Source organism: Pholis gunnellus, assembly GCF_910591455.1.
Source record: "Pholis gunnellus genome assembly, chromosome: 14".
NCBI lineage: Eukaryota > Metazoa > Chordata > Actinopteri > Perciformes > Pholidae > Pholis > Pholis gunnellus.
The window spans coordinates 964,578-989,919 of NC_136541.1; the positions used below are offsets into that span (position 1 = coordinate 964,578).

Sequence of the window (25,342 nt, forward strand, 5' to 3'; positions counted from 1 at the left end):
ATCAATCAAAGGAAGAGGCTGGGTTTACATGAAAACCAATGATTCATAAAAACATCAAAACAGAAGCTTGGACACCTCCAGTGTTTTCTGGACACGTGATTGGACGATCAGACTGAAGCATCGTCTTCAGCGTTACATGTCGTTGTGTGTCACGCGCTGTCGTTGTGGTTTTTGTCTGAAATTAAAAGTTTCTCCTGAGGGTTTCTTTTTGTCCGACTGTTTCTTCAGCGACTTTAATGTTTTGCATCATTCATAGAATATCAGATCATCTTATTCTCCTCTTTTAAAGGTCCCAGTGAGAGAAAAACAAGTTAAATTTAATCTAAAGAAGTTCAAATGAAACAACACAGTATGGTTTACATTGTTTACTACCTTGTCATTTGCAAGTTCTTTCATCATTTCAAGTGTTAATTGTAAAAAGTTATTTCTTAATTATGTCGTTCATCGCCATTAAAACACTAGTTTACTCTGACTCAATCCCACATACGCCGTCCTGCTGACACAAATACTCTTAATGTTAATGTGGATTCAATCCGCTGCTGAAAATAGTCTGTTTGTTTGACTTTAATGAGCCTTTTTTAAACAAACCCATGAAACAATGCTGTGGAACCAAACATTGCACATCTGTATGTGAACTCCAGAGTTCTGGATTCCTGATAAACGTGTCTTTATTTTCTACATCACGTGCACGTTTCAGAGTGACCTGCACACCTGTGTACTAATCAAGCTGATCAGCGTGTTGATTGGCCACACCTGTGAGGTGGAGGGATCATCTCGGCTCACTGACACAGATTTGAACAAATGTGTGGACAGAATTTGAGAGAAATTAAACTTTTGTGTGCGTAGAACAAACATATACTAAAGTATTTTATTTTATTTGAAGATTTTTGTCTTCGGTAGGAACCGAGGAAGTAAGAAAGTATTTAGAGATAAAGTAAAGAATAATATTGACACCAGACTTCTTAAACTATATCTTTAAAGAGATGTTTAGTTCAATTACAGACATTTAGAGACTCTACAGGTGAAGAGGGTCAACACATGAACTCATAGATATCACCATGAAGCTTCACCACTTCATCACTCACATTAAAACACAGTTTTTTAATATGCAAATGAGGCATTATCTGATGGTAAATTTTGGTGCATTTAGGAGAAATCTACAGACGGAAACAGACAAAATAGTAAAATAAATGTTTTCTTTCCTCTCGTCTGAAAGAAGACGAGTTATAGAAGCAAAATATCGCAGGGCATGAAGACTCAATGCATTACACCAAGAACGAGCAGCTTAGTGCATGAACGAAACAATCACATCTTTTATTGTCGCAGAGTTCAAACTGCATCACATCCAGATAAAGTTTAGCTTTTATAAATGCTGCTCCTGTAAATCTGAAGCCTGCAGCGTCGGTTTCACAGTAAGTAACAGTAACACGACCGACGAGTCTTTACATTCTGAACTCACAGTCACAAAAAACTCAAAACCAACTTTTCTTTCCTTCTTGAGCCTCACAAAGTCCACTTGTTGTCAGATTGTAGAAAAGGAACAGACGACTAACGTTATTGATCCTTCAGATCTAAAAATGCAGTCAAGAGTCACAAATTACCTGCGTTACTGAAAAAGCACAAAAACAATCTTCTCGCCAATGAATTTACAAAGATTCATCAGGTATTCTATTCAAGGACCATAGCGGTGGTTTTGCATGTTAGCCAAGAGAAATCATCTTTAAATGCAATTTAACAACAATATTAAAAGTTGTACGTAAATATTTATTCGCTCCAAGACTCAACGTTACTATTCAGAACATATTCAGACACCGAGTCTGCCGACAAGTCGACACATATGGACCTGGTATGATAACCCAGTCACCAGAAGGTGTTGGCATTGTTCTGCAAACCAAAGGATACATTGAATGTTGACGTTTCAGAACCAGAAATACATTTAATAAATGTATGTTTCATATCAGTCTGGTGTCCCGCTTGCACACAAGGCCACATGGTTAACGTTGTGAAACGATTGTTTAGGTTTATACAACAAAATAATTTGGTTATGGTTCGAAGGAAAAGATCATGGTTCGTATTAAAATATAATAACATAACGTAACAACTTAACAACGTAACAACGTCAAGTAAAAACCTAAAGTAACAACTGTAACATCGTAAGTACCACAAATAACCAACAATGACCCTTAGTGGTCTTCCTTATGTAACGAAACATAGCAAGCATGAAGTCAATGCACTTATAGCTTCACACGGGACACTAACAGTGGTCTCCTGGGTGAAAGGCTTGTGTTGTTTGACCCGTATTGACCTAAGTGGACTTTCTTGCTTGTTTAACTTATTATTTTACCAGGTAACCTTCAAAAGTGCCGCTCAACTTACTGCGTCACTTGCTCGGACCGAATGCGAAAACGTTGACATTGAACATATCCGCTGCTTACAAGATACAAAACATTTTGGGCAGATATTAGCAGGTTCCACTAGCTGCATACAGACTGAATGGTTGAGTCCCTCCAGCTCTCACCAACCACACCTAGTAAAAGTGTAAGAAGATGCTTCCAGCAGACTCTTTTAGAGACAAGATGGTGAACACAGTGACGCAATTAGCAGCTAAAGAGACAGATATTTCCCTCAGGAGGATGAGTCGTCAGGTCGTCAGGTCTGTAACTGCTGGATGTGAGAATAAGCATCTGATAGCTAACATGTTAGCTTTAACAAGAAGATGAGACAATGATATTTGAGGGCTGTCATTGTGTTTTGGAGCCTTTCTGCTTCTACTTTAGATACTTACTGAAGTACGCCTAAGTTGTACTAAAACATGCAAAAACACAGGTATGGTCCTTTTAATTAAGTCTTAACAACACAAACTCTGAGGCGAGTTTCAGCCGTCGTCACTCTGGTCGAAGCTCTTTCTTCATTTCTCTTTGGGCGCGATGTCGTCACCACCCGACACGTTTCCATCTTCGTCCTCGTCATCAATCATCCCCTTCAGGTACGAACGCTTGAACTCCTGGAACTCCATCTCCTCCTCCATCTCACTGCAGATGACAGCCGTGTTAGAGAAGAGCTGCTAGCATTTGATATCATCGGCACAATAGTGAGATTTATCACATGTAGACAGTCGGGTGAAGCTAAAAACAGACTTTAACTCTAATGAATCAGACACGAGGCAATTCCACAAAAATTCTAAAAGCAAAGTACAAACATAGGAAAGTTGCCACTGCTGATGAAGATACAGGTAAGTTAACAGGAGCTAAAGCGGACGAAGTGATAAAAGATCCTGAAAACATGATCTTGGCCTAAGATGAATAATAATAATAGTAATATTTTAATTTTATATAGCGCTTTTCTTGGTACCCAAAGACGCTTTACATAAAGGCAAACAAAACAAACAAACAAAAAAGAAAAAGAGGAGCAAACAAAACAAACAAACAGAACTTTTGTTTTTTTTGGTAAAAAAAAAAAATAAAAGAACTGGAGAATGGGTCATGTAGTGGAGGGTAGGGTGCTGGAGGACATTTACACCAAGCATCACGACAAACACATCGATGTTTGGACAAAGAGTAGTCAGAATGTCCTGTTCATTCATTCATTCATTCATTTATTCCAACTCCGACAGACTGACGCTTCTTTCATCAAAGATTTAAAAACATTCAAAGTAATTCATTCCTTTAATCGCTGATTGGAAAACCATCTTACCTCTCCTTCACTGTTGCCAGCAATAAAGAAAGAAAAGACATCGAAAACCAGAAGCTTTAGTTTGTCGACTTCCTTTCATCCGACTATGAAAATCATGTATAAACACATTTATGTACATGTAGTTATTTTAGAGTAAATAATGCTGTTAACAATAGGATGGATGGATGGATGGATGGATGGATGGATGGATGGATGATGGATGGATGGGTGATGGATGGATGGATGGATGGGTGATGGATGGATGGATGGATGGTGGATGGGTGATGGATGGATGGATGGATGGATGGTGGATGGATGGATGATGGATGGATGGATGGATGGTGGATGGATGGATGGATGGATGGATGATGGATGGATGGACGGATGGATGATGGATGGATGGGTGATGGATGGATGGATGATGGATGGATGATGGATGGATGGACGGATGGATGATGGATGGATGGGTGATGGATGGATGGATGATGGGTGATGGATGGATAGATGGATGGATGGTGGATGGATGGATGGATGGATGGTGGATGGATGATGGATGGATGGGTGATGGATGATGGATGGATGGGTGATGGATGGATGGATGATGGGTGATGGATGGATAGATGGATGGATGGTGGATGGATGGATGGATGGATGGTGGATGGATGGATGGATGGATGGATGGATGGTGGATGGATGGATGGATGGGTGATGGATGATGGATGGATGGATGGACGGGTGTGTTGTTTCCTTACCTGCATCAGGTTTAGGATGCATCAGTTTGAAGGGAACTTCCAGACCGACCTCACTGCATTACAAACAAAAACAAAGTGTTTCTCACTGCAGCTTTATTAATGAATGAATACACAGTACATGATGTAACAATTATATTATTTTGTCACTTTCTACTTTTCTACTTACTACTATTGATGAAAACAAGTCAACATGAACTCACCTTGATCCCATCACCCTGAGAACACGACAGAGACAAAGACGAAGATTGGAACAGAGAATAAAAAATGATGTTGAATCTTTTGATTTGAACAAAACAAACATTTGAAAGATGGCAACAGTCAGGAGCCAGTGACTTCAAACTCAATCCAAAGTAATGAATTTTTACATCCATCAGTTACAGAATAATCATTAGGAGTCTTTGTGTTTGTGTCACCAAATGAATGTAAGTCCAATATTCTCTCTTTTAGCTCTCTTTTTGGGCTCCACCACCACATCTAGCTGGCTTCTAACTGTGTCTGTGCCTTAAAAAAAACAACGTTTTATGCTTGAATGAGGTGGAGAAGTTGCTGTATTGATAAAAATCAAAATGCAACAAAGTGCAATGGACATAGAGCTAATGGATAAATGATGATGTTCATGAGATCTTTCATTGATACATGAAGCTAACAGAAATGTCATATTTCCATCAGGTTTTCTAATATTAAATGTCTTTTCTGGGAAACACAAACACTTGCGACTGACCCTCCGACGATGAGCTTCACCATGATTCTGTATGAAACCATGATCCCCATAACTTCCTTCAGCACACCGTCTTTGACACTGAAAGTGAAAAAAACAAACACTTTTGATAAAAGACATAAAAATCTGACTCAATGACCGAACTGTCATTTAGGAGGCTGTTCTCATGCAGCATCTGCAGCTATTCCTAGTAAACTGTAGATATCCCAAGAAATAAATGTGCATGTAATTCTACGTAATCATGAACGGGGAAGGGGAGGTGTATGGGTCAACAAAACCAGGAGTTTTGTTGCTTGAACCTGACCAAGAAGTTCACAATCTATTTCTTAACTTAACGGAGTAGTTTTGATGCTTAATGTTGCCTCACCCTAACTGAGTAGTTTTGTTTCCCCAAACGAAACTAAGTATAATCTTTTCCTAAACTTGCTGAGGTAGCTTTGTTACGTAAATCTTTCTAAGCAGTCTTGTTGCCTAAATCTAACCAAAAGCTAACGAAGTATTTTACAATCTTGAGTTCTGTTGCTGAAACATAACCAAGAATTTCACATAGTTTTTTTCTGCCTAAATCTAACTAAGTATTTCACAATCTTTACCTGAACTTACATTAGTAGTTTTGTTATCTTAACTTAACTAACTAGTGTTATTGCCCACATCCAACCAAGTATTTCACTTTATTTTCCTAAATGTAACTGATACGTTTTGTTGTTTAAACCTAACCAAGTATTTCACGATAATTTCCTAAACTTAACTAAGTAGTGTTGTGGCCTAAACATAACTAAATCATTTTGTTAACTCAATCTAACTAAGTATTTCACAATCTCTATCTGAACTTACATTAGTAGTTTTGTTACCTTACAAACTAGTGTTATTGCCCAAATCTAACCAAGTAATTTACTTTCAGAAACATAACTAACTTCTTTTGTTGCTTAATTAAACCTAACCATTTCCTTAACTCAACTAAGTAGTGTTTAGTAGTGTTTAGTGGCCTAAACTTAACTAAGCAGTGTTGTGGGCTAAACTTAAGTAGTTGTTTTGGCTAAACATAACTAAGTTGTTTTGTTACCTAAACCTTGTTGAGTAGATGTATTGCCTGTATCTATCTACTGGATCTACGGGATCCATCTAACAACTGCTTTCTTTTAAAGAGGCTGGATGTGTTGCTCACATGCTCGATGACGCCAGGTTGGTGTCTTCATGCTTCAGCTTGCCGTCCAGAGCGATGCCCTTCCTCTCCCTGTTGTTGGCCAGCAGAGGCAGCAAGGTGTAGACTTTCTGCAGGGTCGCCCCAGGAGACACCGAATCCCTGAGACACAAATGAGCAATAAACTTTAGTAGAAAACACAGAATACAGCAGCCAAGAGGCTAACCAACATAAAACAGTCATGCACAATGATCGCTCCATGATTTTACTATCGAGCATCCAAATCTTAAATGTCCTCCGGCTCACTTTGGAAACTCATCTGAAAAAGCTTTGAGGAATGTTAAAGAATTAGGGAAGCTAAACCAGGAAGTGTAATGAAAACATATGAGGAGCAATTTTCCTTCACTGTAAGATTCAAATCGACGTCATTCACACTCAAAACTAAATGATGAACCAAAGAGACTTCTGTAGTTTTCTGACTAATACAATTATTTTATTGAGACAAAAGAACAAACCTTTAAGATTAATCCAATAAAAGTTATAGTGACAATATTACCTTAAATTTAACTTCAAACAACAGACAAGTTATATCATGAAAATGAAGAACAGACAAATTCAATTATTAACTGTAAATACAAAGTTTCTTTTTTCCAACTGCATGTAGAGAAAATATCTTGAGAAAATAAAAATAAAACAAAGAGGCAAGCTAAAACCATGTTAAATGTTAATGTATTTGTTAGGAATTGTCTGTTTATTATCATATTTTTAAGAAAAACTTTGTTTCATTAAAAATATCTGAGACCTGGGAACAAGGTGACATCACTAAAGAAACTGTGTGAACACAACTACAATAAGTAAATCGGGTCAAAGTTGAAGCAGGAAGTAATGTTAAAATCAGTTTGGGTTGTTTTATCCACAAGAACCCTTTTTGAAAGAAAGAGTTCTTCAAGGATGTTTAAAGTTTAGCTGTTCATCATCATCATCATCATCATCATCATCATCATCATCATCCTCATCATGTTGTTCTACAGTCACAGAGACCTTCACTGGTGAAACCTTCAGTTGGAGATCCAGAGTTCATATAAATGGAACCATCGTCTCAGTGAAAGTGTGTGTGAAGGTGTGTATGTGTGTGTTGGTTTCAGGATCAGAGATCGACAGCTTTCCTCTGTTCCAGTCCAGATTCACTCTGATCCTCTGGATCTTCTTCTGGACGTTGAGAACGAGTTGATCTGATGGTGGAGAGTCAGCTCTGTATTCACCTTCATAGAACCGTATTCTCCATAATCCAGACTCTATGTCCCTCTTCCTCTGGACAGACTCTGCTAACAGACCCAGAGACCAGTATTCACAGTCTCCAACCTGGACGTCCCAGCTGTGAGTCCCTGAGTTAAATCCCTCAGAACCCAGAACACAGAAGAAACCATCAATCCTCTCTGGATTATCAGGAAGCTGCTGTTCCTCTCCTCGTCTCACACTGGTCAGATCTTCAGACAGGATGAGTCCTAGACCAGCAGTGTTTGGGTCCAGAACCACAGGAGTGTAGGAGACCATGTCCTTCATGTTGTTCCAGATGTTGAAGGCCAGGTTGCCCAGGTGTTTGGCCTGGTCTATCAGAGCTCCTGAGAGCAGCTGTGGATCCTCCAGCAGGGGGCGCTGCTGGACTCTTTCCACTGCAGCCTTGTAGTTGTTCAGGAATGAGACGTCTTCAGCTCTCAGCTCGTCCTCTGTGGCTCTGACTGTGTCTGAAAGAGCTGCTATCTCTCTGCTCAGAGCCTCCATCTTCTCCTTCATCATCTGACTCTTCTGCTCCTCTTCCTCCCTCAGTGCAGCCATCCTGGCCTCCTCTTCCTCCTCTAGAAACTGGTAAAGCTTCTTAAACTGCTCCTGAATCTGCCTCTCTGTGCGTCGGGCCTGGACCTTCATGTGTTCTGCTGTTTGATCAGACTTCACTTGAACTTCTTCATAAACCTTTAACTTCTCCTTTCAGGGCTCCAGAGCTTCCTGAAGGTTCTTCTTGTGTTGTGGAGCAGCTTCATCGATGGGTCTGAATCTGTGGTCGCTGTGTTTCTCTGAATCTCTGCAGACGAGACACACCGGCTGCTGATGGTCCGGACAGAAGAGTTTGAGTTCCTCAGAGTGCAGACTGCAGAGAGGCTCTGAAGCTCTCTGATCTCTCAGCTGGAAGAAACTCTCACACAGGTTCTTTAGAGCAAAGTTAGGAGGTAGTGAATCCTTTGGATGTCTTCTCTTACAAACTGGACACTCTTGGACTTCCTTCTCTGTCCACCAGCTCTGCAGACAGATTCTACAGAAGCTGTGGCAACATGACAGGATGACGGGATCTTTAAAGACCTCACAGCAGACAGAACAGCAGAGATCTTCCTCTAACCTGGAAGCCATTTAGTCTTCACTCCCTTCTTCTCTTGAGATTCCACTTGAAGTTAAACTTTCTTCTTGTGAGTCTCCAGCAGGTCTAAGAGGCAGTGCTCCAGTCTTCCCTCCTGTAGTTTTCCTTTCTCAGTCTGAATGGAAAACTTGTTGTCAAAGTGGTCTTTCTGTCAGTGCGTCTCTTCTCAGTGAGGCAGAATACTCTTTATCAGTCCAGAGGTCAGTTTTATTCCGTGTGATGAAGCAATATAATTTACAGACCACGTGGTCCTTGTTCTGTTAATGTTCACCGAGGTCTAAAAGTCTTGTCAGTGTAATTCCAATGTGTTGCTTTCTGAATACTCGGGTAGTTCTTTCTTCCTTCATATTCAAAACATATTTTAATTATTGTGGCTGTGGCTGTTAAAGTTATATTTATATTTTCTTTATACAACCAGAAAACCGTCATAGAAACAAATATCTTCCTGATGTGACAGAGTTGGACGCATGAAGTCAGCTTTTCTTTATGTTACGGACAAAAGAACAACACACTGATTTAGATCCACAGACTTGATGAAACCTCTCTTTGTAATTGAGTAGAATGTAGTTTGCTGTGCTTTACCCCGGTTCCTCGATGGCCACAGATTTGACGTAGCTGTCATTGGAGTACAACACCACCGTGGAGACCTGATCCACTGAGGAGGACGAGAAGAAACATGACTTCCATTTACACTTGTTCATGCAACAAGAAGTTCAGACATTTAGCTTCTCTGGCTTCATGCAACTCAACTACATCTGAGCATGTTTAAAGTAAAGAACGTCCCTCCTGCAGTAGTGGATATAAAGGAGCAGTCATGTTTACCAGAGACGATGATGTTCTTGATGTTTTTGCTGGAGTTGTTTGTGACGCTGACGTGCACTTTGACGGGCTCACCGTGATAGTATGTCTGGAAACAAGATGCAAGTTCAGAGAGCCGAAACAACACATCATCTGTTCCTACTACTGACAATGCATGAGGTCATTTCAAGGTAATTACAAAGTGCTTTACAAATATCTAGTGAACAAGCTGATCTAGAGAAATAACCAGAAACCCTCATGTTCAGAGTTAAAACAGTGTTTATCAGAGGATATAAAAGGCAACACTTCTAATGATAACAATGCACAACAACTCCGTATTTTATCAAACCGTTAGGTTTCATTGAGTCCGTTCAGACGGAGGTGTGACGAGTTATATGAGCAGAATGTGCATCAGCCATGAAGAACATTCACGACGTCGTGTTACAGGCTAAAGATAAAAATAATGAAGAAACGCACCTCTTTGTCCAGACTGGCCTTGACATGCAGCGGTTTATCCGACATGACGAAGTCCCTGGTGGTTTCAACAGACGGTGCCGCTCCCTCATTCTCTGGAGCATATTGAACCTTCCTGATCATCAGCTTCACTGAGCTGCTGTTGGACAAAGAAGAGAAAAAATAATTTAAATAATACAGACGTATAAAGTCCGGGTGACACTTATTCTGAATTACTGCTATTTTAGTGTTACGAATAAAAAAGAAGGTAATCTGAGGTCTACGGATGAGTATTAGGGCCAAGCATCAGGGAAGGAATTAGGAAGATTCTTTCACATTTTGCATTTTGAGATAATTTCATTATTAGTGCCAACTTTAATACATTTAAAAAATAGATACATTATTTAGATAAATTAACATTGATATGTTTAAATGTTGTGAATAATGTTTAATTGTTAAGCATGAAGTTATAATGTTCAGAAAAAGCTTTAAATGTTGAGAATAATTTTGAAATGTTGATAAAAACGTTGAAATGTGGAGTATGACATTTAAATGTTGAGAACAAAATACAAATGTTGAAAATAATGTTGAAATGTTGAGATTAAATCTGAAATGTTGAACATAACGTTTATATGTTGAGCATAGGGTTACATCTTTGAACAGAAATTTACATTTTGAAAATAATGTTGAATATGAAGTTAAAAGTTGTGAAAAAAGTTTAAAAGTTGTTTAAGAAGTTGAAATGTTGAGAATATTGTCAAAATGTTGAACATTACATTGAAATGTTTACAATAAAATGAAATGTTGAGAGCTAAATTACAGTGTTGTCAATGAAGTTAAAACTTTGATAATAATGTTGAAAAGTTCAGAAAATGTTGGAAAGTTGATAATAATGTTAAAAAAGTGAATACATTTGTTAAGCATGAAGTTATAATGTTAAGAAGAAAAGTTAAAATGTTGAGTTTAATGTTAAAATGTTAAGTTTAATGTTAAAATGTTGAGTATGAAGTTTTATTGTTGAATATAAATAAAACTACTAGATTTAGTATTATGACATTTGGACTTTGTTCTCTGAATATTTTCCGCTATGTTTGTCCCTTATCCTCTCCCGTAGAGGACGGAGATGAAACTCACCGTTTGCGTATTTTAGCGCCCTGACTCTCAGCGCTGAACGCTCTGATCTCAAACTCCACGGCACATTGCTGCAGAAGAAGAGAGAACCGACGTCACCAACCTGCGATGCGTCTGCTTCATCGGTACCTGTTGGATTCCCCCGTCGGGATCTTACCTTGCCGACATCGTGGGGTGATGGCTGGAGAGCCACTGAGCAAGGCAGGTTGTCAGGAAACTGAGAGGACGAGAACACAAAGTCATCAGACTTTACCCACATTTTGAGCTGATACAACAGAGATAACACCAATAGTTAAACACGTACAACAAGCAAATGAAATACATAGAACACAGTTTTAAGACTTAGTCAGACTGGAGTTATGTTAACATTAACTGTACTGGTCAGTTATGTGTGTCAATGATAATTAATAATTACATGAACACCATGTGATTAAATCATCAAATACATTGTTTTTTATGAAAAAGAAAAATCAATTGACTAACTGTCTTCAGTATTTACTACAGTATCTACTAATCATCAAAATATATTGTCTCTACAGTTAGTACACAATAAATCAATGTGTATTTTGTACTAAAAAATATTTTAACAACGATTCTTATTGTTAACATCCTCAATGTCCACAATTCATCTTCATGTTTTGCAGCTATGAAGAGATTCTGCATTTCATTTGTTCGATGTAATGTGAGACTCAATAAAACATTTCTGAATACTGAAAGTCTAAAGTTTACAAGAAATGCTAATCCTCCTTTGAAGTAGTGTAGTCTGGAGTTGGGACACTCGTTTTGTGTGTCTTTGTGGTTGTTTTGTTTTTATTTGTGGTCATTTTGTGTCTCTTTGTAGTTTTGTGTTTATTTGTGGTCAGTTTGTGTCTCTTTGTAGTTGTTTTGTGTCTCTTTGTAGTTTTGTGTTTATTTGTGGTCATTTTGTGTCTCTTTGTAGTTGTTTTGTGTTTATTTGTGGTCATTTTGAGTCTCTTTGTAGTTGTTTTGTGTCTCTTTGTAGTTGTTTTGTTTTTATTTTTATTTGTAGTCTTTTTGTGTCTCTTTGTATTTGTTTTGTGTTTATTTGTGGTCATTTTGTGTCTCTTTGTAGTTGTTTTGTGTCTCTTTGTAGTTGTTTTGTTTTTATTTTTATTTGTGGTCATTTTGTGTCTCTTTGTATTTGTTTTGTGTTTATTTGTGGTCATTTTGAGTCTCTTTGTAGTTGTTTTGTGTCTCTTTGTAGTTGTTTTGTGTCTCTTTGTGGTCTTTTTGAGTCTCTTCCTGGTCGGTAGTGTCTCTTTTAGAGAACTTGTCAATGAAGGTCAGGATCATTTCCCTGCTGATGGATGATTGGTAAAGTAACATTTTAAATGCAGGACTATAATCTGAGGTATTTCACGGCGGTAACGAGTTTCTTCTTCCTGACGGTGCAGCTGTTATAAAAGCACCCTCGTGCAGCGTGATCTCACGTCTCACCTCGAAGAAGAACGGGTAGGCGTCGTCTCCCAGCTTGCGCAGCAGTCTGGCCTGCGTCCTGGTGTGGATTCCCTTCTCGCGGTCCTGCAGAGGCGGGTACACCTGACGGGTGGACAGGTACAGCTCCCTGCGGAAGGCGATTCCCATCACGTCCATGTCGTCTCTGCCGTACCGAAAGGTGCAGGACAGGGTGACGAACACTGGAGGACAGAGGACAGAGGACAGAGGACAGAGGACAGAGGACAGAGGACGGACGATGTGTCTGAGCTGATCAATGAGTAGAACGTGGAGAGAAACATGGAAATGTTTCTGCTCATCTGTCTGGTTTGTAAGTGTATTTCTGTGTTTGTATTGTTCGTGTTCTGTACGATAGTTTAACAATACTTCACTCTAAATTCTTGTTTTGACAATCGTTGTAAATTACATTAGTTATTAGTTACATTAATTACACAGCCAACAACATATTCATCAATAACTAAACTGTGAAGGTGTAACATGGAAACAGGAAGCAGGATCTGAAGAGCTGCTTCTGATTCTCTGTTTGTCCAAATTATGTTCCAGTAAAGTGGAGATTTCAACATTTCAAAGATACTAAATGTGTCTCGCTAAAATGAACAAAACATTAAAAATATATGTTTAGATTCAGTGAGGATCTGGATGAAAATATACAGAAAATATCGATAATTCTGTCAGATATTAAATTATTTTTATTAAAGCTACTTCAGGGGAACATTAAACTTCATATGACTGAGACTAAAAACATCCACACGAGGCTTCAGTTGTCTCATGAAATCTTTCTTCATGTTTTAGAAGCATCCTGTAATAACGCGGAGTGGTGTGTTCAGGGACCGACCTTTCCTCCCCTGCAGAGCCTCGTGATCGATGAGGATGACGCCATCTAGAGGTAAAGAAGGTCAAAGAGCTTTTATCTTGAGTTCAACCCTTTTAGTTACCAGGATGATCCCAATAAGGGCTGCACAATTACATCATAATATATGATATATATTATATATATATCTGTATATAATGTGTTTATTAGTGAGGAAACTCACCCACTGGATCCACAGAGTCGACTCGGTCCACAAAGTCTCTTCTCCCCATGTAGACTCCAACCTTTAGAAACGGAGTTGATTATTGTTTTAAATGTTTTAAAGAAAAGTAAATTGCGTTCATTTGTAACGAGGCGGAGACCTGCAGCAGAATCAGCAGCTCCCTCACGTTTAATCTGCATCTTTGTATTATTTCTCATCAGTCCTCAAACATCAAATCCACATCAATAAGATCTCTATTCTAAAACAGACAGTAACTAAAACCTTAAACATAAAGTTCATTAGATATTCTACCAGGTTTTAGACTGACAGTCAGCTGATGTAGTAATTATATGTCAACACAAGATATTAATGTCGCTGTAATCTGAAAAGCTTTGATCAACATGTTTCATTTTCTTGAAAACACAGATTTGTAAAAACTGAAGACTTTTGTGCATAAAACATCTAAGTTTAACATTTATAGAACATCAACATGTAACCCGACAGAAAGCTGTCGATCGAACTCACGTTGTGACTTTGAGTCGACCTCCTGAGGATCAACCGATCAGCTGATCGGCTTTATATGATTAAATTCAGTGAGACGGAAACAAGACCAACGTTCACTGATGTGCTGCGTCACAGAACATGTGATGCACCAATAAGGTTTCTGTTCTTTAGAAAAGCTGCACAAATTACACCAAAGTCATGTTTTTCATTTAATTCATGCGACATTTTATTAAGGAAATATATATTTAAATAAACCTGTTTTCATCGTTCAGTTTAATTTTACTTTCTTCAAATTCTTCTGTTGTCTTTTGTTTCTCTGCTCCGCAACTTTATTTAAAACACGTAGAAAACGATTACAGACACAAACTCAATGCTGCTCGTTCAAATAGAAACATCTTCACACACCGGGCAGTTTTTACTGTGCGGTAAGTTCACACGTCAACATATTGACACGTTTGGGAATGTTTTTTCTTTATGAGTACATTTCTCTCAACATCCCGTGTTTGTGAAAACCTTCTTGACTCTCATGATTTCAGATGTTTCACTCACCGACTTGTCTTTGCAAATCTTCTTGAAAACGACATTTTTTGGACTCATGTTGGTTCAGAGAGCCTGAGAGAGAAAGAGACACAACAAGCTTCTCTGTGATGAAATAGTTCAGAACACGATGGACTTCAACTTTACTTACAAAAGTCACGCTTTCTTATTTCACCATCAAAGTCCTGGATCAGTGAGCAAAATGCTCAGAAACAACCAGCGACCCGTCACGAACTAAAACAAGTCATATCTGACACGATGATCAGAGCCTTAAACCTGCCTTTGATCCCAAACTGACAATTTCATTCTGCGTCATGAGTACTTTTGTTTTTGGTACTTTAAGTATATTTTACATTTTTTACTCAAAGTTACTAGAAGGAACTTTCATTTTGTGTTCCTATGTCATCCTCTTCACCAGACGGAGGAAGATGCTGGAGCTCAGTTCAGATATTCAGACTAAAAACAAACCAGAGACACTCACCTGTAGATGCTGCAGTGATGAAGATGAGCTGCGATGAAGATGCTGCAGTGATGAAGATGAGCTGTGATGAAGATGAGCTGTTGGACCAGACGGTCTCCGGTCAGAGAGGCTCTATAAGTAAACACTTGCTGTCCGTCACAGCCGCCCTCTGCCCTCGTCAGCCAATCAGGAGACCCGGCTGTGAACTTTGGCCAACCTACTCCTCTTCCTCCTCCTCTTCCTCCTCTTCTTCCTCCTCCTCCTCCACGAACCGACATCCAGACAGACGGACCGACTTCCTGTGAATGAGCCGACTGAGAGGATTGAAGCTGGTTCCCCTTCAGTCAGCACAACGAGTCGGATTAGAGCGAGACGCTGATGGAGAACACACACAACCACGACAAATAATATAATATAATATATGTAAAAACACAAAGATATTATGCAAAAATGTACAATTCAGAGAAAGATTAACCCCCCAACAAAAAAGGTAAATAGATAATAAATTATAATTACAAAAACAATCTGAATCGGGATAATAATAATGATAATAATAATTAAAATGATAATAATCAAATACATATTAATATTAATAATAATTATGTTAATATTAATATGTATTTGATTATTAATAATACTAGTAACAATAATAATAATAAATGACTGATCAAATACCTGAAGAAAATAACTGACAAAAAAAATCTCGGCTGTTAATATTTAAAAACAAACGATCAATTTGAACACGTGTGCTTCTGTACGTGTGGGTTGTATCGCATTATACTGACAGGTGTTTCTGTTATTTTGTCACATTTTTTACGATATATAATTAAAGTTGTGCTGGACAGTCTGGTCTATCTTTACAAAGCAGAGTCACAATGATGTGAACAGAAAACAGCAGAAGACAACGTAGTGAAGTCCTTGAGGTTTTGGGATATTTTCATCAACTTAAACTGCGCTATAAGTTATTTAGGTAATGTACGGTTTATAGTTTGTGTTAAAATTATGCTAGCACTCATTGAAAGGTTGCCTATCAACATTTTGTTTGTTTTTTAATGCAGCAAACTGCAAATAAATGCCGTTCACTTAGTCCCGCCCTACTGTGCTGTGATTGGTGGATCATCTGGCGATAGCGATGTGCTTTCCTAGAAGTGGACGTTGTCATCGTGACGTCACTCATTGGTTTGTGGAACGATGTTTTGAAGCCAAGGATTTGTCACTTTGTCCGTCACCATCTTGGATATATTTTCTTTATCACGTGTAGCCCCGCCCCTAAAGCATCCCCTGCTTTATGGTCTGTGTGACTCTAAATGGACCATCATTTGCTAAATGAACATCATGCTGTATTGAAGAAGACTTGAAACTAGAGATTGAGACCATAAACTCATGTTTACAATGTTTACTGAGGTAATAAATCAAGAGAGAAGTAGAGTCATTTTCTCATAGACTTCTATACAACCAGAGGAGTCGCCCCCTGGTGGACACTAGAGAGAAGTAGTGTTGACCACCAGGTCTTCTGGTTAAAGGTCCTGTTTTCTTAGATATTATAAACTACGTCACTGACTCTAGTTTAGTCACATAGATTGATTTAATTTAGGTCTCCACCATGAATAAGGCTCCTAACTGACTTTCCATTTAACATCATTTTCATGAGCAGCAGGTTTGATCCAGACCTCAGTTGGTGTGATGAGGTCTAAAGATAGACAGAGAGGTGCAGCTCTAATCCAGTGTTCTGCCCGTCAGCAGGTAAACAGACAGGATTACCTGCAGCGCATTCATCATCATTATTACACAGGAGATTACTGCACACACACACACACACACACACACACACACACACACACACACACACACACACACACACACACACACACACTCACACTCACAGGAGATAACACACAGTATGTAAACGTGTGTGGGATTAACTTTACTTTAAGCCTCTTTTATTCAGCATTCATGATCATTTATTGATAAAGGTTTGTGTTAAACATTAAAAAAAAACATTAATTACAATAAAAATTGTGAATGACATGAGTTTCATCATCAGGCACTTTACCTTTAAAAAAACACATCCAAAAAACACCAAAAACCTAATTATTAGGTATCATAAAAACTTTATTTTGATAATAATAAACTCCACACAGAATTACAGAATCACTAACCACCAATTTGTTTGTATTCTCTAGATTTAGGTTTCACAAAAAACTCTTTAAAAAAATAAGCAAATATTTCAAAAGGACAAAAAAAGGACCACATGTCCACATTTAAAGAGACATTATACTACATGTCCACATTTAAAGAGACATTATACTACATGTCCACATTTAAAGAGACATTATACTACATGTCCACATTTAAAGAGACATTATACTACATGTCCACATTTAAAGAGACATTATACTACATGTCCACATTCTATGTCAGCAGACGTGTTTGTTTCCAGTAATCATTACTTCGTGGGGACCGTCCTCCCATTTGGGGACAAACAGCTGGTCTCCTTATTTTTGGGGTTAAACTTCGTTTTATTGGTTGACTGGACTCAGGACGTCAGGAAACCAATGTGAGACAGAACAACGTCCTTAAAAGCGTCCGGGTGTGCGTTCAGACGTAGGCTCTGGCTGAATCTGGATCCGACTTGGCTGTAGCCGTGTAGACCCTCGGGGGCTTGTTTCCATAGAAACCGCTGCAAAGCAAGAGGCAGGAAGTTTTTCTTTGTATGAAAATGTAATTTATTCAAAGGCTAAAGCTGCAGAGAGGAGGTTTTGTCGCCCCCTCTGGCTGTGAGAGTAATTACACAAACACAGTCGGCGCTGATGACGAACGCCCTTATTATTGAAAAGATATGAATAACAAATTATACAATTCAACATTTTAAAATATGTATTATTCTATTAAAAATATAAATCAGAGAAAAAGTATTTTCCTCTGAAACCATTTGAGCTGCTCTTTAAAACCTCCTTTACATCTTTTCTTTGCTGACCTCCACTGGTTAAGCTGCAGTGATGTACAGGTGTACTCCAGGACGCTGTGACATCACTGATGGGTGTGGTTACAGGTGAAACTCCTCTGACCATACCCATCAGTGATGTCACAGGAGACTTTACTCACATGTTACCATTTAAAGAGAGAAGAACTCAGGTGTGTTCGTACCTTTTCTTTTCGTCAGGTCTCGCTCTCTTACAGGCGGAGCAGAGGAAACCTCCGCCCAGGATGGACAGACAGGCTCCGCCCCATCCCAGGTAGAGCCCAGTACTCAGCTCAAACCTGAAGACACACAACAAACAAACAACTGTTAACACACAACCACACTGCTAACACACAACACACAAACAACTGTTAACACACAACACACAAACAACTGTTAACACACAACACACAACCAACTGTTAACACACAACACACAACCAACTGTTAACACACAACACACAAACAACTGTTAACACAACACACAACCACACTGCTAACACACAAACAACTGTTAACACACGACACACAAACAACTGTTAACACACAACACACAAACAACTGTTAACACACAACACACAAACACACTGTTAACACACAACACACAAACACACTGTTAATACACAACACACAAACACACTGTTAATACACAACACACTGTTAATACACAACACACAAACAACTGTTAACACACAACCACAATGCTAACACACAACACACAAACACACTGTTAATACACAAGCTGCAAACACACTGTTAACACACAACACACAGTGAGACAACACACAAAAACCCTGCAAACACAAACAAACCTGCAAACACGCAACCTGCAAACACACAACTACAAACACACAACCTAAAAACATACGACCTGCAAACACACAACTACAAACACACAACCTGCAAACACACAACTACAAACACACAACCTGCAAACACACGACCTGCAAACACACAACTACAAACACACAACCTGCAAACACACACACACAACCTGCAAACACACAACTACAAACACACAACTACAAACACACAACATGCAAACACACAACTACAAACACACAACATGCAAACACACAACTACAAACATGTCACTCTGTCGGTCTGAACTCGTGTTGTGTGTCTTGTGTCGACTCACTTCACTCCACCGAAGAACGGGTTGTGGAAGTCCTGCACGACTCTGTAGGCGTACCAGGAGACGGCTATCATGCAGAACAGACCTACAACACACACAAACATGAAAACACAATAACACCAAACTCCTCTTTGCTCTTCTACCTGCTTCTGGTCATTCTGGTCATTTTGAAAAAGAAAACTATAAAACTATAAAAAATAATCCATTTACTGAAGTATGTAAACTAAGTTTGAAAGGTGCAGAAGAAAGCTTGTGTGCTCTGGACAATATATACGTATATACGTATATATACGTATATATATATATATATATATACATACAGTATATTTAGTTTTTCAGTCTTTGCCGTGGCGGACTCACCTGCGAATATGCTCAGGACGCCTCCGCCGACGGCGATCTTGGCCTTGGACTGGTCGGTGGTCGAGCCGATCTTGATGCACTTCAGCCCGAGCAGAGACACGATCATGGAGCCGAGGCCGAGCAGCAGAGACATGATCATCAGGGCGCGACTCGCCTGGATGTGCGCTGCAGAGAGGGAACGGTTCATGATCTCAGCCTGAAGAGTAACAATCTGCAAACTGCACCTCTAAACATAACGATGGAACAGGAAGAGCTGCAAACACAAACTGACTTTAGAGCACATTCTGGGGACAAAAGGGAATTTAAGAGGAAAATCTGCGTTCACGAGGTTAACAAGTCTGCAACTTTTATGATTATATATGGAAAACTATATTATATTATATATTATATTTTAAATAATACATCAAATTGAATGTATATATATATATACGGCCAGTATTTATTTATTGTGACAATTTCTTAATCATTTATATTTAAACCAATATTATTCTAATCTAAGGAAACATTTATTGATTATAAAGTCTTCTGGTTCTTTAAACTGAACCAGAAGACTGACGACAGTAGAATAAGTTTCAATCTCGTGTTTCTGTCCTAAAGTGTCTTTTTTTTTTAAAGGAAAAGAAAAATCAGAACTTCGTATAAGTTTATATTACAGAAGAAAGAGAGAAGGAGGAACTGCTACACTCGGCTGCTGCTGAGTCAATTATTGACTCGATGCCCTCTCATGATCATAGAAACCAGCCACTCCTCTTTATGAGTTTCACGCTGCCAACAACAGAAGAAGAAGGGCTGAACCATGAATCACACGGTGGAATATGATCACATTTAAGATTGGTGTCTTCTCTTGAGCATTTTTTATTTTCAGTTGAACTCTCACAGAACTCTACTCAGCTAATACAACTCTCACTCTTCAATCTCACAGAACTTTATCCCCAAAGGGCTGAAATATGACGAACACGAGCTGAGGTTTGAGGAAATGCGTCTACAACGTGTACAAGACACCAATGATATTTGAGATGTTAAAATATGTGTAAATTTAAGGGGAAAATCTTTGAAACTAGGAAACAATAAGGAAAAATAAAGATGTAAAAATAAATAAATTACATTATGAAAATAAAATAATAATAACTACACAAAACAATGTGTAATATATCTGCAGAAAAATTATTTAATATAAATATTTTTTAATATATACTAAAATATATCCAGAAATAAATGTGAAAATAAATGTGAAAATAAATGAAAATGCTTATAAATATTATTTTATTTGTTGTTATTTGTCTTGATATTTCCAGATGTACTCATCATACAGTTCCACAACTTTTATTTACTTAATTATTCTTTTATTTATTTGTCTTTATAATAATCTTAGTTAAAGCCATGTTTACATCGAACCTGAGTGAGTAAAGATTCAACAGCATGAAGCCAAACAAAGTGAGAATAAAGTGAATATAAAGTGAATATAAAGTGAATATAAAGTGAATATAAAGTGAATATAAAGTGAATATAAAGACGAGTGTTTCCCTCCATTTTACGAACAGTCGAGGCTCAAAATGGCGTCCAGAAGATAATCTTATGACACGTCATGAGAGGAAGAACAACGTAGAGACAAACTGACTTCACTCATATTTACTATGAAATTAAAAATCATGTTTTGTATGAAGTCGTGTTTTCTTTACAACAAACGGTCGAACTAACTGCTCTTCATTCTGTTGTCCGTGAATCCTCCGACCTTTGGACGAGTGTTTCTGAGATGCTGCCACATGGCCGTCGGCCCGTTTACTGCACGACGGAGTCAGTCTCAGAAGAATTACCAAGAAAAACAAGTCTAATGAGAGTTAAAGGCTCCACTGATCAATGAACAGAAGGAGTTTAGAGTTAATTCATCTTTATTAAAGCTGATAACTGATTTCCTTCAGCAGCTTTATGACGTCACGTGTACGAGGAAGTCGAGCTCAATGAGTCACGACTTCACTCTGAAAATGTATTTATTTCTTAAAAAAAGGGAAGAAAACCTTCCAAACCTTTGACATTATTTAATTTATAATTTATTTCTACATCAAATCATATTTAAAGTTGAGCTTCTCACAGCTCCTCACATATGAATACGTTGGGAGTATCTGTCTCCCTTTATTCGTCCTTATATCCCGTTTTATTTATTCATCTTTCATCTATATTTGTGTTTTATATCAAAGACATGTTTTCTTTCTCTTTGTTCTCTAACAGAATATCAGGTTCTTTAGATCTCGGTGGGTTCGGGGGTTCTCGTCTTACCGGGGAGGGCGAGCAGCGACTCGAAGTCTCGGCACTCGGCGATGCCGGCGCTGTTCTCGGCGCAGGAGTGCCACAAGTTCTCAAACTGCCTCTGGGAGATGATGACGCTGCCGGACACGGTGGAGATCTTCCAGTAGTCGTTAGCCAACGCGGAGCCGGTGATCAGCCAGCTGATGAGGCACATCACGAACCCGGTCGCTTCCACAGCCGTCGACATGGTTGGAGATGCTCGGAGTCAAAATAAATCCCAAAGGCCTGGTTCTCCCTCGGGTGAAGTCAGGATCAGGTTTCGTTGGAGGCTCTGGTCTCTCTCCTGCAGGTTGTTAATCTGACGTCTGTGGCTCTAACGGGGAGAACTTTACCCTCAACCAGGGGCCATAAACCGCCCGGAGCCGCTCCCTCAAGTTCCCTCCACCGCCTGCTGCTCAGTATTGATCATGATGATGATGATGATGACGATGATGATGACAGGGACAGTGTTCCACCACACCTCAAACAACCTTGAAAACCATCCACGGGTGTTTGTGTAGACTGTCTAGTCCTGCTTTGTCTTCTGGAGTCAAACAGAAAAAAGCTGCAGGAAACACGACAGCAGAGTCACATCAGTAAACTTCAATGTGGGGAAAAGCTCTGGAGGAAACATGACAGTCCAGGTACAGAGGAGGTCCAGGTGCAGAGGAGGTCCAGGTGCAGAGGAGGTCCAGGTGCAGAGGAGGTCCAGGTGGACGGATGGGTCCAACAAAAGCAGGACCTTCACCCAGGTTACTGCTGTTCGTGTGAAAACCAACACACATTTGGGGCTTTTAATAACGTCACAAACTTCTTTTAAAGTTTTACCAAACGGAACCGAGTATTTTTGTTTTGATATTTGTATCAATCACAAACTGTGTGTGAGAAATAGACGTAGTCGTCGTGACGTCATCGATTGGTTCGTGGACATTTTGAAGTTCTGTTTAAACGGAGTACAAAGCTCAGCTGCAGACACAGACCAGGCTCCTCTGAAGATATTGGTTTGATACTTTGCGTTTCCAACTCAATATCTCCAGAGCGTTGTAAAAGTTAACATTCACTGACAAAGGGATAGATAGAAACACATGTCACAACATGTTTTTATTGAAATATTCTGCTGCAAATCATATTTGTTGGCGTTTAGCCTTTAAAAGAAATCCACATCTTCGATCAGACACACAACTTTATCAACAGGGCGGTCCAGCAGCAATCTAACAGCTCCATGAATTACATAATATTACATAATATAAAAACACTAACGTGTTGACGGCGTTGATCCAATAGAAGACTTTGTAGAAGGCCGGTGTGTCTCCTACAGACACTGAACGATGTCTCGCTGCCTCTGTTTGACCAATGAGAACGGGTCGGTTCGGTTTGAGTTGTTGGTCCGTCAGCAAGGTTTCGATGATGTTTATTCCCTTTTTTTGGGGAGTTTTTCCTTTCCCCTTGTGAGGGTCCCGGGTTGTACAGATTGTGAAGCCCTCTGAGGCTTTTGTTAGGCTACACAAATAGAATTCAGTAGAACTGGTTGGATACACACATTCTTTTTCACTTGAACGGCCTTGGCAGAGGTCTGCACTCAACGAATGCTGTTCTAGTTCAGAGAAACAGAACAAACACAAAGAATATAAAATATTCAACACGTTGCATAATATCTAAGAAGCTGTGATCAAACGTATAAAACAGAGAACACAGACATTCCATTCGTACAAATGGAAATATTTAAATGAGGTGAAAGAGAAACTGAAATAACCAGCAGCAGTTATTGCTGCGAAACGCAGATAAACATTTATTGCAACGTCAGTGAAATCATCAGTTTTACAGCTTCACTCTTTTCTGACTTCATTCTGCTACAAACTGAAGTTCACCTGAAACATTCATTTCTCTCTTTAGTGTTCACATTAGCTTTAGCATTAGCACTGGTTATCCTCCCTTGTGTCCACACACACACACACACACACACACACACACACACACACACACACACAGTCAAACACACTTCTACACACAAACACAACTCACCTCATTGAATTAACAATCAGGTAGAAAAGAGAAACAAACATTAAGCCAAACACACAATTAATTCCTCAAGAATTCAAAGCAAACTTGATTGTTTTCCCTTATTCATACGAATAAATATTAATTATTATGAAGCATGAATCCTTGTCTGATTATATATTCATCCATCCTGCATATTCACATGTTTGATTCCAAGAAAAACGGTATTAAAATACACTTTTCATTCACAGTTTACACAAACACAAATGATGTTTCCTGCAATGTTATGTGAGATATTGTTTAAAACTAAATCTCTAACTTTCTCTCCACACTTTGCTCTTTCTGTTTCATCTTCTCTTCCAGGGAACGAGTTCATGAACGCTGAGAGGAAAAGAGAAGTCCGTCTCCACACAGGAAGTAGAACAATAAACATGTTTGTGCCCAAATAAGGAGCTCCAGCATCACCTCTTCATCAGTGTGTTGCTTTAAATGTGGAAGACACAGAATGATGCAGTTATTGAACCATAATTCACCTCAACTTACTGCTGCATTGTGTGTCTTATTGATTTGACACGAGTGAACATATTACACATGTTTTGATGCGGTCATTTGAATAAACACTGAACGGTGTTGGTTTGTGTCTGAAACAAAGGAGGAGAGATCAGTTGGCAGGTTGAGTGAGTTCTGTGTTTTACAGCTTTATGGTTGGAGACGGTTAATGTTTGATCACCGTGAGAGTCCAAAGTCTGTCTCTCTACAGAGAAGCAGTAAAACCTTATTGTCATCAGACTGAAGAGTGTTGAATCAAATATAACACACAGATCCACATGTACACGTGTGTTTAAAGGAGAAAATACTTTGAATAAACTGCAGCGTGAATATCAGGTGATGGAGTTCAGTGTTGCTCACTAGAGAGTAGTCATGGAGGCGTCACCCGTTAGTTTGTGGACTGATGTTTTTGTCCGTCGCCATATTAGTGTTTTTAACAACCAGTGAACAGGAAGTGACCATATCTGGACTGAGGAGGAGACTCTAAATGGACCATCATTTACTAAATGAACATCATGCTGTATTGAAGAAGACTTGAAACTAGAGATTGAGACCATAAACTCATGTTTACAATGTTTACTGAGGTAATAAATCAAGAGAGAAGTAGAGTCATTTTCTCATAGACTTCTATAGAACCAGAGGAGTCGCCCCCTGGTGGACACTAGAGAGAATGCAGCTTTAACACATCAGGTTGTCTCCTTGTTAAACAGCAGCTCTGCTCTCACACCGCTGGAACAGATTTTTGATATTTTAAATGGTGAACATGACGCGGCGGCAGGAGGCGGTGACAAAAAGCAGAAGTCACAGAAATGTTTACATCCTGTTCGATCCTTCTGTATCATTTTGAATTTCACAAACATGAGACTGAGCCGAATATCTAGTGTTAAATATTACAATTACACAGAGAATTGTGATTTTATACAGAGTGTTTGTTGTCAAAACCAAGTTATTACACAGTTATCTAATGTCAGCTAGTGTCGTCCATGCTTCA

The 25,342-nt window shown here is 38.9% G+C and overlaps 2 protein-coding genes and 1 pseudogene across 3 annotated transcripts; all 3 read right to left on the reverse strand.

Annotated features, from left to right (window-relative positions):
• Positions 1–2,908: 2,908 nt before the first annotated feature.
• On the reverse strand, positions 2,909–14,665 carry saga (S-antigen; retina and pineal gland (arrestin) a; the record flags this gene model as incomplete). The annotated part of the gene is given in 14 exon segments (XM_079173448.1): positions 2,909–3,032; positions 4,406–4,477; positions 5,129–5,130; positions 5,133–5,223; positions 6,308–6,445; positions 9,276–9,348; positions 9,516–9,600; positions 9,969–10,104; positions 11,079–11,146; positions 11,233–11,292; positions 12,534–12,733; positions 13,387–13,431; positions 13,586–13,646; positions 14,618–14,665. Coding segments are annotated over 14 exon segments (1,203 nt in total).
• LOC306706382 (E3 ubiquitin-protein ligase TRIM39-like) lies at positions 6,945–8,857 on the reverse strand (annotated as a pseudogene). Its single transcript has one exon. The product of its transcript is annotated as an E3 ubiquitin-protein ligase TRIM39-like (transcript).
• Positions 14,666–17,156: 2,491 nt separating the features above from the next.
• cldn15la (claudin 15-like a) lies at positions 17,157–22,144 on the reverse strand. The gene is made up of 5 exons (XM_079172759.1): positions 21,796–22,144; positions 19,522–19,686; positions 19,165–19,246; positions 18,213–18,326; positions 17,157–17,745 (listed from the first exon to the last, which is right to left on the reverse strand). Exons 1-5 carry the CDS (start codon positions 22,010–22,012, stop codon positions 17,664–17,666), a joined length of 660 nt encoding a protein of 219 aa, XP_079028885.1. The 5' UTR covers positions 22,013–22,144; the 3' UTR covers positions 17,157–17,663.
• Positions 22,145–25,342: the final 3,198 nt, after the last annotated feature.